This window comes from Prionailurus bengalensis, chromosome X (assembly GCF_016509475.1).
Source record: "Prionailurus bengalensis isolate Pbe53 chromosome X, Fcat_Pben_1.1_paternal_pri, whole genome shotgun sequence".
In the NCBI taxonomy this organism is placed as follows: domain Eukaryota; kingdom Metazoa; phylum Chordata; class Mammalia; order Carnivora; family Felidae; genus Prionailurus; species Prionailurus bengalensis.
In genome coordinates, this window is record NC_057361.1 from 43,073,844 (window position 1) to 43,087,791 (window position 13,948).

A 13,948-nucleotide genomic window follows, 5' to 3' on the forward strand; every position below is an offset into this window, starting at 1 on the left:
GAGAACTAACTCTTATTCACCCCCATAGCCCCCACACCAAAACTCTATCAGAGCCAGGACCATTTGATATTTATGGGGAGAAGGTTAAAGTCACAGGCCAGGTTTGGAGGCCCTACTCCCCGCTCCCTCCCCTTCCTTACAGGCCCAGCTGTCTTGTCCCCTAAATCCTGAGAAATAGATACTAAAGCCTTCCCTCCCTGGCTCCCATTTTTCTCTCCCCAGTTAGATATCCCTTTCCCTGAGTTCAGTCCATAGCTGGGAGTCTCTCCTTCACATGTCAGGCTTCACGGCCCCTCAGGGCTGGGAGGAGGGGGTCCCTGACCCGGCAGTCAGGACTCAGGTACCAGGCAGGGGTTTCTAATTAGGCAAGGTGGCAGTGGCAGCTGGGCCTTTTATTATGGGCACAGGGGACCTCATCCATACCCAGCTCCAATATGCACATCCCAGTCACTTCCCGCCCCTCCCTGCCCCATGGAGTAGCCAGGGAATGAGTGAATGAATGAACTAATGAGTCACCCCAGTGCCCTGCCTCCTGGCCTTGCAGCCCATTGGGTCTCCCAGTTCTCCATCTGGGGCAGAGGAAGAAAATGTCAAGAAAGCAGAGTCTGAAGAATATGAGGTGGGTTAGGTAGAAGTCTCCCTATTAAGTGTAGGGGTTCTATTCAGACCATTTGGGGTTTGAAGACAGGGTTCCATGGAGTCTGGGAAGGAGAGTGGCTAGTGGACCAGAATTAGAACTGAACCATAGAAAGAGCATTCAGCCGGTTGCCAGTAGTGGGACACTGGGCAGGACTACTTAGAGTGTGCCTTAAAGTGATCAACAGGAGAGGCTTCACAGAGGATGTGGCTTGGCATAACACTGCTGGAGGGACCTAAAATGATGGGGTGACTTGAATGGCAGGTCCAGCAGGTCAGGGGCGGAGCTTCCTCTTTCTACCTCTCCCCCATCTGTCCTTCTTCTCATCCCCCACCACTGCCCCCCCAAAAAGACACACTGAGAAATCAGAGCCGGGTGGACTAGGTGGTTGAGGAGTTTATTTAGGGGAGGAGAATTAATCCTATTTGTTCTTCCTTGGGGAGGTCTTCAAACAATACTGAAGGGCAAGGAAAAGGGTGGGTGTCTGGAGGAGAGGGGGAGGGACCACAGCCAGACAAAGTGGCAACACACAATCACAGGCACTACCGACGTCACAGACACAGCAGTGGGTGCAGGATAGGGACTCCAGACCGGGTCTCCAACCACCCCAGGATGGGTGGGGGTATGGAAGGAGGGAGGAGGCAAGGAAAGGGGAAGAAGGGTGGGCTGGCCCCACAGACCTGTTGGCTCTGTCCTCTGATTACCTAGCTGTCCCATCATGGGGGTGGGCAAGGGTGTGGAGGATGCTTCTCTCTGGGTCCCACCCCTTACCCTCCAAGCTATACCTCTTAGCTCCTCCCAGGCCAGTTCAGTCCCCAGCTTTGGCCAGGGATATTCCTGCCCCCCCCCCCCCGCAACTGCCAAACTTGCCCACTCTAAAACATATTTTTTCACTGCTCCATTAGGGTGGGCTGCCCCTTCTGAAACCACCATGAACACCCACTCTAAGCCCTGCCCTGCCTAGAACCCAGACCATGACCTCACCTCAAGCTTAGCCCATTCCTGAATCCCACTTCTTCCTTTGCACAAGATCTATCCCCTTTAGAATCAAACTCATTCTCCTGAATGTTCCTAGTTACACCCCTTCCATAGACCGGTCCCAACACAAGACCTGCCCACTTTGGAGCCTTCCCCATTACCTGATTCAGGCCCCACCCCTCTAGAACCATGCCCTCAATGATCTTCCAAATGCAGTCTCCAGGTTCCAAGTCACACCCCTTACACAAAATCCTGTCCTACTCCAAACCCTGCCCACTCTTGGGGCCCAACCCCTGCTTCACTCAAGGCTCCACCCATTCTAGAACCATGCCCTCAGCCTCCTTCCAAGACCCACTCCAGAATGCCCTAGGGCATCCCTCTTCTGACTCCAGATCCAGTATGGCTGACTAGTCCTCTCCACCCCAGAGCTCCTCTCCAAGTCCACCTTGCATCTCAAGTCCACCAGTCTACCTTTATCCCCTCTCAGGTTTGAATTTCCCCTAATGGCCCCTGTCCAGGCATTGCTGGAGGAATCCAGGCCAAGTTGGGAGAAGGGAAGGGAGAGAGGGGAGAGAATCTGAAGTCACACCCACCCTCCCCACATAGCTGAGATCTGTTTTTTCCCTGTCCCCCTTTCAGAGTCCCCCAACCTCAGGGCACAGGGCCAGAGAACAGAGAGGGGCCAAGGGATGCAAGGGAAGCAGTGGGGGTAGGAGAGGGGCCCACTTAAGGTCAGGCCCCTAATGCATGAGGGGTGTGGAGTGGGGGCAGGGCTCAGACAGATAAATAGATATTTATATATAATATATATATATATAAACAGCAAAGAGAGTTAGAGTCTCCTGGCTTGAGGGGCGGAGACCTGGGGTGTAGGGGTGGGAAGGGGGGCAGGGCTTCTGAGCTCTTGCCCACCCATGGGGTCCTCCCGGGCTGCACTGACCTGTGGAGACAAAAGACACAGAAAGGAGAGGGGGTCCAGACTTAGGTTGTACCCTTAGGGAGGGGGGCTGGGCTTCTATGCCTCCACCTTGGCTTTACTCTCTGTCTGCCATGCTTTTTCTTCCTTCTTCCTTCACTCATAGTCCCCTAGCTGCTCCTATTGGGAAGATATACCTTGCGCCCACTAGGTTAAGTATCAAAGACATTATGGTCACCCCTCCCCCAACCCCCAAAAGTCCATTTACAGGTAATGTTCTAGCCATTGGTGATCAACTGTATTGGGCAAAACAAAAATCCTTATCTTTGTGGTGCTTGCATTGTGGCAGAGGAGACAGACTTCAAACAATAACGAAAATGTATAAGTGAGTTGTAGGATGACATAAGGAGATAATAAGGGAAATGTAAAAACAAAAAGTAGACCAGGGTGAGGGGGATTAGGAGTACCAACAGGGGAAGAAATGTTGCTGTAGTAAGTAGGGTAGTCAGAGAAGACTTCATTTAAGAAGTGATATTGGAATAAAGAATTAAGGAGGTAAAGGAATTTGCCATGCAGATAACTAGAATGAAGAGCATTTCAGGCAGGGGGAACACCCAGTGCAAAGTCCCTGGAGTGGAACCATGTCTAGTGTGTTTGAGGAACAGCAAGGAGGTCCGTGGGGCTCGAGTGGTATGAGCATGGGAGGAGGTGATGTCAGAGAGGTAGGTAATGGGGTCATATAGGGCCTTGTGGACTAGGTTGGGAGGACATTAGTTTTGACTCTGGATGAGGTGTAAGTCATGGGAAGATTTTGAGCAGAGAAGCATAAAATGAGAGTAAAATATCTCATGTCGTTTCTATTATTTCCTCAATAAATGTTTCTTAACATTAGTAGGGCTCTGATATATGTACAGCATAAATAAGTCATGGTGACATCCCCTAGTTTAGTGGAAGAGATAGTCAATAAACATATTAACTAATAATCATGGACTGTGATAAAGAAAAGCACGGGATACTAAAACAGAGATAAGAAAGGGGACTTGGGGCGCCTGGGTGGCTCAGTTGGTTAAGTGTCCAGCTTTGGCTCAGGTCATGATCTCCCGGTTTGTGAGTTTGAGCCCCTCATTGGGCTCTGTGCTGACAGCTCAGAGCCTAGAGCCTGCTTTGGATTCTGTGTCTCATTCTCTCTCTGCCCCTCCCCTACTTGTGCTCTGTCTCTCTCTGTCTCTCAAAAATAAATAAATGTAAAAAAACTTAGAAAGGGGACTAGTAAGCCACTGGCCAGGTAAGGTTATCAGGGTATGTGGGTGCAAAACTCCAGGGGGAGAGCAAGTACCACGGTCCTGAAGTTGGATTGTGCCTGGAACAGAGTTGGGGGTGGGGAGTGGTAGGAAGCAGGAGGTCAGAGAAGTGATGGGTAAGGCTTTGTGTAGACCCTGGTGAGGGCATTGGCTTTTAATGTGAGATGGGAGCCCAGGCAGAGCTCTGAGCACAGGAGGGCAGTGTCCTGATTTAGAATTTAACAGGATCCCTCCCAATGCTGTGAGTAGAACAGAATGGGAATGTGGGTGGAAAGCTATGAAGATGTCCAGGCTCGGAGAGGACAGTGAGAAGTGGAAGATTATGGATATATTTTGAAGGTAGAGTCAACAGGGTTTTTTGATGAATTAGATGTGAGGTACCTAATAAACTCTTCCCTATCCTTTCCATACTGGCCAAGTGCAAGAAGCTACCTCCACCCACGTGTTGCCATCCCCCTGCCTCTTCTCCCCATTTCCTTCCCTCCTACGTGAGGAAATCACACTTCCCTTTTCAGGCCCAGCAAAAAGGCCCGCAAGCTTTCGCATTGCCTTCGCCGCCCCCTTTTCCTTCTGTGAAATTCCACACCACCTCCCTCACCACTAGGGTTGGGGAGAAGTGGCAGATCTGTCACTTCCTCTGGGATTGGTGGGCTTGTCTGACCTTCATGACCCAAGCTTGTTTACCGTCACCATCTACCTGCCTTATCCTAACATATTGGCTTATCAAGCAGTTCTAAGGCCCACCTCCTCTTCCCAACGTAGCTCCTACACTGTGCAAATCTCCCTGCCATTCCCTTCAGAGAGGCACTTCTACTTCTCTCCCATTGGTTCTTCATTCTGCCCATCTTCAAGCACCACTCTCTTGCTCTTCATTTATTGGCTAGTTTTTCGTCCTTAGCATGTAGCTCCGCCTCTCTGTTGGCTCTTCCAACTCCCCTGCATCTACGAATCACTTATTCTTGACTCTTATTGGTTTACTGACCCGCCCGTCTCCTTTCCTATACCCTCCTTGGCCGCACCGCCCGCCAGTCACTCACCAGACTACATCTGATTGGAGAAGGAGGTGGGCGCACCCTGAGGGCCATAGCCTTGCTGCCCGTAGTCTCCCTGTGGGTAGCCGCCGCCACCGCCGCCGGTGGGCTGCCCGTAGTCGGGCTGGTAGCCACCCTGGGGTCCGTAGGTGTCCTGGGGCCCGTACCCGCCGGGGCCCTGCCCATAGCCCGCCTCGCCATAGGCGTCCCCGGGCGCTGGCTGCTTCTCAGGGGCGCCAGGGGGTGCGCGCATGAATGGGGCGGCCCAGCCTGTCTCCTTGAACACGAACCACAGGTTGCCGACCCAGAGCACCAGATTCAGGAAGCCGAATACCTGCGGGGAGACAAAGCCCTGCTGTCGCACCGCGCGTCCGTTGACTTGGCCCTGGGGAACATCGAGACTGCGCGTGTTGGGCCTCCCGAAGGGTGGTGGTTTCTAAAACTCGGACCCTGTAGAGTCCTGGGGCATGAACGCAAATGTGGAGAAAAGTCACCTGGGGTGCGGGGGCATGAGACGTGTTAGAATTCAGATTCTCGGGGATGTTGACATCACTGTTACATATATATATTTATACATGTATAAAATATGGTAAACAATATAAATTTGTAATATAGTAAAATGCTAAGTATAAATTTTTATTAAATATGTAGGTATACCACTAATAGATGCATATACACACATAGGTATGTATATGCAAATATATGTATATACACATACAACATATATAAATATGTACTTTTATATTAAAACACATATATAGAACTTAAATATATGTAATATAATTCAATTTGGGGGCAGGAAGTAATATCTCCTCCTTATAGTTGAAACTGGGGCCCAGCTCTAGAGGCTAAGATGCTCAAGGTCTCACACCCAGCAAGCAACAGAAAAAAGTTGGAATCTTAGCATCTGTAACACTTGTACACAACTTACCACGTGCCAGGCCCTTTTCTAACTTTGTTATTAGTTCGCTAAATACTCAACTTTGGAGCAGGACCTCGTACTAGTTTTCAATTTACATGCTCAGACTGAGGCTGAGATGCTGAGTAACTAGTTTTGAGCTCACAGGTGGCAGAGCTGGGATTGAAACTCAGACAGTTTGACTCCGGCCAGTAGGGGGCGTCCAAGTGGGAAACATTTCAAGTTACTCTCATTCTGCATACTGTATAAGGACACTGAGGTCCCAAGGCCGTCTTGAGTCGTCAGAGATTCTACATGACTAGGCTGGGCCTGGGATCCAGATCTCCCTAACCTAATCGGTCAGAAGGTCTTATATTCCCCTCTTGGGGATTATTTGGGGTATCTCAGTGGTTAAAATTTCTATCTCATCCTTTAAGGCACTGTTGTTGGCATGCTTCCTCCAGGGAGCCCTCTTGGATCTCCTCTGAATTCTCCTCTCATACTCTCTCTCCACCACTCCCCATGCCAGACAGTGGGTTTCCCAGCCTCCTTCCCCAGATGGCCCACCATCCCAGTAACCTTCCCAGGGCTTACCACTGAAGTGTTGAGGCCAGAGGTCACAGGGTCCCTCAGCTCCTTGCATGTATTCCCTGTCTGATGGCAGACAGACATCCCCTTGATAATGTTCTCTGGGTCAGTGGCCATCTTCACATCTGACAGCCCCTTGGCCCATGCTGATGAGCTAACCAGCCACATGAAGGCAAACACTGCCGTGGCCAGAAAGTCCTAGGACAGACAGAGGAGAGGCAGACAACGCTGTGAGTGGGCCGCTTCATGTCATGCTGTGGGGCCTCCTCAGATCACAGGCTTTCTTGGGGAGGGGGAGGTGTCCTTCAGAAAAGCCCTGTCTCTCCTCTACCTTTTGAGCTCTGAAGCTACCAATACTCACTTGAAGGTGAGTATTCCTAGCTTGGGCTTGTGTGTGTGTGTGTGACACAGAGGATGTGGGAGTGTAATTGTGATGTGTGGGTGTGGGCATAGGGGGATTTTGTGGGATGGTTTCCGAATCTGTGGAAAGTAGTGTGTCTTCATCCTTTTGTCTGAATGTGGGAATCTGTGTCATTTTGTGTCTGGGATGAGGGTGTATGAGTACAGCTGTGTAGGAATCAGTGTGTCTGGTGGCACAGTGACAGGCATGACTGTCACAGTGAACCTCTGTGCACCTTTCTTTGATCTAGACTGTGTGGTTGTGTGTGAGGTGGCGGGTTTCCAGGTGTAGGCCTGTCTGGGATTCTGTGTGGGCTATGAGTGTGTCCCTGTCATTCTATGATTTGGTTTCTTTTATGCTCACAGCCTCAGCAGCAGTAAAATCTGTGGCTGTTATGGTGACTGCTTGCATGTGGGACTGTCTGGGTTTGGTGTGGCCTGTGAACATGGTGGTGTCCCTGAGCCTTCATGTCCCCCTGGCCCCTGCATTTGAGTGGTGGTGTGGGCTTACCATCATGGGTCCTTTGTTATTCTCTCGGTACTTGTTCTGCAGGAAGATGTAGGTGGCCAGAGCCCCCATGGAGTAGAGGAAGGCAAACACGGCCACTGTGACAAAGAATTCGGCTGATGAGGAGTAGTCTCCCACCAGGAAGACTTTGTCAGTGTCCCCTCGGCAGGTGGGTGCATCAAAGTACACTTGGTGCAGCCTGTGGAGAGATGGCAGGTGTGGCCCAGACCCTAAGAACACTCTCATTCCCCCTACCCAGCCATGGGTTCCCCAGATTCTGACAAGGTCCCAGGAAGGAAGAGGAGGAAGTAACCAGTCACAGAGCACCTACTGTATTCCAGTCACATTTTACTGATTACTCACAGAATCCTGGTGAAATGGGTCTTACTCATCCCCTCCTCCAACCCAGGCACTTTGACCTCTTAATTACTTGTAAAACATACCAGGCACCCTTCCACCCCAGGATCTTTGCACTGGAATGTCCTTCTCCTAGATATCTTCATGTATTACTCCCTTCATGTCCTTCAGGTTTTGCTCAACTGTCACCTCAGTGAGGACTTCCCTGCTCTCACTATTAAAATGAAATGGAGCCATTCCCTCCTAGTACTCCTTAGCCCCCTTCCTAGCTCCATTTTTCTCCATAGTAGGTGCTCAGTAAATGTGTATCAAATGAAACGTACAGAGGCTCAGAGAAGCGCATTAACTTGCCTAAAGTCACACAGCTGGAGAGAGAATGGTGCAGTTGGGATCTGAACCCTGTGTTTTTCCCTACATCGTGTTGACTCTTCTCCCTACCTCACTTCAGGTCCCCAAGAGAAGAGGAACATGCATATCAGAGGAAAGATCAGAGACTACAAAGCAGGAGACAGACAGAAAGACAGGAGGGTGGAAGAGATCCTGGAACAAACAGAATGTATGTATGTGAGGTGGGGAGAGGCAGATTGGGAAGGTATCCTGGGACCTTTCCTGCGGTGTAATGGAGGAGGGATCATAGGGAGAAAACGTGTTTAGGGAGAAGGTCTGAGGTATGGTTCCAGATCCTTGGTCTCAGACTGGGGGGCAGGATCCTGAGACTGAGCAAATGGTCCTAGGCTCCTTGTGTAGCAAAGGTTCTGAGTGAAGGGGCTTGCACTTATTGATCACCTACAAGGCACTTTAGATAATTGACTCATTTAATTACCCTCCCCGCCCTCAATTCTCTAAAGCAGGCATTATTATACCCATTTTACAGATGAACAGAGGCTTAGCAAGTTTATGTTAAGTTGCCCAAGGTTGTATAATTGCTAAGTGACAGAGCTAAGAGTTGAATCTGGGTTGAGTTTCTGGGTTCCTAGTAGGCTGGGTTGGTAGAGGGGGGGTGTCCTGAGGAGTTCTTGGGGGATTATAAGGGAAGTGGGGGTCGGTTAGGGGGACCAGGGCAAAGACTTTTTTTCCAGGAGACTTGTGGGTAAAAGGCATATCTTCAGGACTGGAGGTCCTAGGTGTGGGAGCAATCGGGGGGGGGGGGGGGGGGGAGGGCACCAGTTTTTGTGGCCTTCTGGATTCCCAAAGGGCCTGCCCCCAGCAGTATCCCATGCTGCCAACTCCTCTTTCCCCAAAACTCTCTTGCCTGGCTTCTGTGAACCAGTGGATTCCTGTTGCTCCCCTTTGCCCCTCGGGCTGCACCTCCCTGGTGCCTCTTTTTCTTTCAACCATTCCTCACAGCCTGTGCTGGGTTTCCTCTCTCCACTCTGCCCTCTCACCCTGGGTGATCCCCTGAGCCTACATTTATCCTTAGTGCTCAAAAAATGCCCAATTTCCAACTCAATCCCTGACCTCTTTCCTGAGTTCCTAATAAATAAATGTATTTATTTTCTTTATTTTAACAAACACTCATGGAGCAGGACACCTGGGTGACTCAGTCAGTTGAGCGTCTGACTCTTGGTTTCTGTTCAGATCATGATCCCAGAGTTGTAGGATCCAGCTCCGTATTGCGCACTGTGCTTAGCATGGAGCCTGCTTAAGATTCTCTCTCCCTCTCCCTCTCTCTCTCTTTCTCTGTGCATATCCCCTGCTCACGCACATACACACTCTCTTTCTCTCAAATAAAAAAATAAAAATAAAAAACACTCATGGAGCACTTATTGTATTCCCAGCACTGTGCTAAGCACTTTCCAAGTATTAACTTACTTAATATTCATCATAACTTTGTAAGGTGGGTATTATTATCTGCTTTTGCAGACAAGGAAATTGAGACCCAAAGCAGTTATGTGATTTGTCTAAGTAGTAGAGGAGCCTCAAAAGTCTCTATTAAAGTTGTGTCTGTGGGTTTCTGTCTTCCCACCCACCCAGGAGGTAAGCAGCATCGTGAGGGCAGTGACTTTGCCTGCTTATGCTTGCCCTCATGTACCTAGCACCTGGTGCACACAACTCAGTAAATATCAGAATTGCTTAATTGGATTTAGTCATTTCCTATAGCTAATTAGCACCCACTCATCATTCTCTGTTATAAAACCCAGCACAAGGATTCCCTTCTTTGAATTTCTCCCAATCTGCAATCATCCCTTTCTAGCAATTTATTTGTTATAATTTGGCTCCATAAGGGTAGGAAGCTAGGTCTGTTTTTTCCCATTAGGTCCCCAGCACTTTGAGCAGAAACTGGCATACAATAGGTTCTCAAAAATGTGTATGGAAAAAACGAATGGGAATTAAATAAGATTGGCTGACATTAATATATATATATATATATATATATATATATATATATAGCCTTAACGCAGTAGGTGCTCAATTAATGTCAGCCAATCTTATTTAATATATATATATTATATATATATATATATATATATATATTATATATATATATTATATATATATATATATTATATATATGGGATCCTGTTTATTATCGGTCTCCTGCCCCTCCCTATTCACTAGAACATAGCCAGAGGGCAACAGTCTAGGCCTGTCTGACTCACCACACATCTAGATGTCCAGAGCAGTGCCAGGCACAAAGTAGGTGCTCAGTGCATGCACAGTGACCTTAGCCAGTGTGGTACCCTGAGGTGGGGGCTGAACAGGAGCCACTGGGGAGGTGGTGTTGGCCAGTCCCACCCCACCCCCACCCTCTCTCTCAGGATTCCAGGGGTGGGGTAGGGTGGGGGCGCACCTGAAGGGGTATTCGAAGTCAACCTCGATGCTGAGATCACTCTCGGACTTGTTGGCACACTCTACGCTCAGCCGGAGCTTCCCGGTGTAACTGCCGCATGTGGCAAAGGCGAAGATGGCAAAGACCTTGGGCAGCAGGGATGGAGATGGCCATGGTTATCCTGTGTACACGTGGGATAGGGATGCCCTCCTCTGGACAGATCAGGGCCCAGCACAAGCAGCACCAGATGGACCAGTCTCCATCCCCACCCCCACCCCTTAATCAGGGCTCATCGGCTCCAAGGACAAGCTGATTACAGGGGTGTGGCCATCTCTTCCATCTTTTTCTCAATGTCTCTCTCAGTCTCTACCTCTCCGTGCCCTGACCCGTCCCTTCTGTTTCAGTCTATTTCTGTGTCTCTCTGTGTATTTCTGCCTGTCTCTTGTTCTCTATGTCTCTAGTTCTCTTGGTATCTGTCTGTTTCTCTTTCTCAGATGTCTCTGTATCTCTGTTTCTCTCTCTGCCTCTGACTCTCTAGCATCAATGTATGTCTTTTTATGTCTCTTTTTTCTCTATCTCTGTGTAAATGTATGTCTCTCTCTATGTGTCTTTATGTCCTTGGTCTGTTTGTCTCTATCTTCCTGTTCCGTCTCTGACTTGCTCTCGGTATCATGCTCTCTCTGTCTCCCTTGTGGTATCTCTCTCTTTTCAGTTCCTCCTCTTCTCTTTCCTCTGAGTATCTCTTTTTCTGTTTCTATCTCTCCCCCATTCCATTTTTCTGCCACTTTCCCTGTGTCTATTTCTCTTTGCATCTCTGTCTCCCTTTTCTTTGTCTCTTTCTGTTTGTCTCCACTTTCTCTCATCTCTGTATCTTTTTTTTTCTTGGTATTTCCACCTCTGTCTCCATCATTTCCTGCCTCTCATTCTCTTTCACTGTCCCTGGATTTCTCTGGCTTTGCATCTTTTCCGCAGCAACCAGCTTCAGGCTCCACCTCCCCTGCCCCTCTCTCACCTCAGGGGAGGAGGTAGGACGTCACATTCTTCCACTTTACAACGGGGGTACCCTTGGTCTTACATGACGTCACATCACAGCTCATTGATTCTCTAGCCCCAACCCCTTGGGACTTCACCCTGGAGCCCAATTCTTTTGTCCTCTTCCACCCCCCACCTACTCATACATTCTGTGCTCACCACCCCTACTCCACCCTTGCTCTTCCAGACCCCATCACCTCCTTCTTTCTCCTCATGGCCCAGTCCACACTCACCCATTGCAGCACCTTCACGAAGCCAAGGGGCTCCTTGACCACCCGGAACTGACCCCCGGCCACCAGCTGAGGAGAGAAACGGTGGGGAGGGGGTGGGGTTGTTGGGCATGGAGAGGGAGGTGAGGGGCAAGGCCACCAGGCAATGACCCTTGGGGATAGGGCATGTGACCTCCAGGAGGGAGTGATGTTCGGAGAGGGAGTGAGAAGGAGAAAGTGACACTTAAGGGAAGGTTTGAGCACAGGGTCTCTGAGAGAAGACCCCTGGGGTTCAGGACTGGTGGGGGGGGTTAGGGGAGATAGTGAGGTAGGTTGCAGAGGGTTGTCAGGGTGAGGAAGATGGGGATGGGGTCAGGACTAACTGGGGAAGGGGAAAAGGTCTGAAACGGTAAAGGTGAGTCATATGGCGAAGAGGATCAGGTGGAGAGAGTGAGGAAGGAGTTGGGGTTCATTATGGTGGGGGATGGGGTCTTGGATGGTGAAGGTGAGTCATAACAGGGAGGGAATCAGGTTGGCTAGGGTGGGGGAGGGGTCTGCAGTGGTAAAGGTGAGTCAGATGGTGGTTGGGGGGTCTGAAGTGATGAGGATGGGGAGGGGTTGGTACTGGTTAGAGAGGGGGTGAGGTTCTGAGGTGGTGAAGAAGAGTGAGATGGCAGAGAGGGTCCCGGCTGATTAAGGTGGGGGAGGGCTGGGACATGGCTTCACTGGATATGTGCTGGGGGAGGGGAGAGTAGGAGCTTTGGAGAGGCAAAATTGGATCGTCCCCCTTGGTCTGTTCTGGGGGAAAGGGTGGTCATTCACTGGGGTACCTTCTCTGGGAGGGGCAGGTGTCAGCTCCCCCCGCAACCCCCGCCCCAACGCCTTCTGTCGCTCTATTTCCTAGCTCATCTACAGCAACCCCCATCTTCTTCCACTCCTCCTCCCCTCGCCCCCCTCCGCCCCTACCCTAGCCCCAAGACCCCTCTTCCTCTCCTCTCCTCACGGTTGCCAATAAGGAACCCAGCTTCTGGCGGACCCCGCTGCGGCAGAGAGGACGGCCCTCGCTGCGGCAAAGGGCTCACTCCTTTTCTCCACCTCCCCTTTCCTCCCTCGCCTGCCGCAGACCCCAGCCCCAGCTCCGGGACCGGGTGTCTGCTGCCAGGACCCTGGCCACCACCTCTCAGAGTCGCCTGATCCGCTGCATCCGGACGGGGAAGCCGGACAGCGGCGGGCTCTGTCCTCGGTGCTGGAACGCGTACCTGATTCACCACGTCCATGTCTGCCAGCAGCAGCATCAGCAATGCGGGGGGCGGGAGGCGCCTGCTAACAAGGGCGGGCGCGGGGCGCGGCGGGGGCGGCGCGCGATCGTCGGAACAGCCTAGGCGGCCGCGGCTCCGCCCCTCGCGCCCCCGCCCCACTCGTTGCGCGCGCCTGCATACAGCCGGACGAACCTCAATCTCGCCAGGCGCCATTCCAGTCCTAAGGCTGGCGCTGCGAGAGCGCTCCGGGAACGTCGGTGTCTCTGAAAACACAGCCCAAGGTCTGGGGCGAGGAGGACCGGTCGGTCCTACGGTATGACGTTTTTGCCAGGCCTTTTACTGAGTTTGTTGAATGTGTTCACTCATTTAATCATTACAGCAGCCCTATGTGGTAGGAACTATTAGCCCCATTTTTACGGATGAGGAAAATGAGTCCCCAGAGAGGTGAAGCTATTTGCACAAGGTCGCCCAGCTAGTAATTGGCAGTGCCCAAAGTCCCTGCGATTTAAACATAGTGCAAGGTCTTAAAAACCCTCCCTCCCCCTCCAACCATCTCCCCTATTAATCTCTTTCCTTTTAGTCATATTTTTGTCTGCTCCTACTCTACCCTTTATATCCTGTTTATTCCTCAGCCCTCTTAATTGGACTATCCCTCTTTCATGCTACTAAAACTAGGCCTACAAGGTCAATGGCGATTGCCATGCTGCAAAATCCAGTGGATAAAATACAACTGCAATTTAAGATGTTCAGCCTCATTTATACTTAAAGAAATGCCTACAAAAACTACTAAGATACTGTTTTTTGTCTTTGAGGGTGGTGAATATAAAAAAAAAGTTTGCTGAAGCTCAATATTGGCAGGTTGGCCAGAAACAGGCATTCCCATAAATTACCAGTGGAAGTTAAGTTGGTATAACCTCTAGAGTGGGCAATTTGGCAAAATCTAGCAAACTAACAAATCCATATATTGTTTGGCTCAGTATTTCTACTTCTAGGAATTTAGCTTACAGGTAGATTCATGCATGTGCTAAAAGGTGTATGTACAAGATGATTCACTGCAGCACTGTT

General features: G+C 50.3%; 1 protein-coding gene across 1 annotated transcript; it reads right to left on the minus strand.

Annotated features, from left to right (window-relative positions):
- Positions 1–1,018: 1,018 nt before the first annotated feature.
- On the minus strand, positions 1,019–12,981 carry LOC122476907 (synaptophysin). Its single transcript, XM_043569804.1, has 7 exons — positions 12,884–12,981; positions 11,649–11,714; positions 10,405–10,529; positions 7,260–7,455; positions 6,356–6,547; positions 4,870–5,197; positions 1,019–2,555 (listed from the first exon to the last, which is right to left on the minus strand). The coding sequence occupies exons 1-6, from the start codon at positions 12,917–12,919 to the stop codon at positions 4,874–4,876; spliced, it is 939 nt and encodes a 312-aa protein (XP_043425739.1). The 5' UTR covers positions 12,920–12,981; the 3' UTR covers positions 1,019–2,555; positions 4,870–4,873.
- Positions 12,982–13,948: the final 967 nt, after the last annotated feature.

Excerpts from the sequence above, each read along its gene's own strand:
- LOC122476907 (XM_043569804.1), bottom strand. The coding sequence starts at position 12,919 with ATGCTGCTGCTGGCAGACATGGACGTGGTGAATCAG. Across the intron at positions 11,715-12,883 it reads ACATGGACGTGGTGAATCAG|CTGGTGGCCGGGGGTCAGTT; the intron begins GTACGCGTTCCA and ends TTCTCTCCTCAG. Across the intron at positions 10,530-11,648 it reads TCGTGAAGGTGCTGCAATGG|GTCTTTGCCATCTTCGCCTT; the intron begins GTGAGTGTGGAC and ends CTGCTGCCCAAG.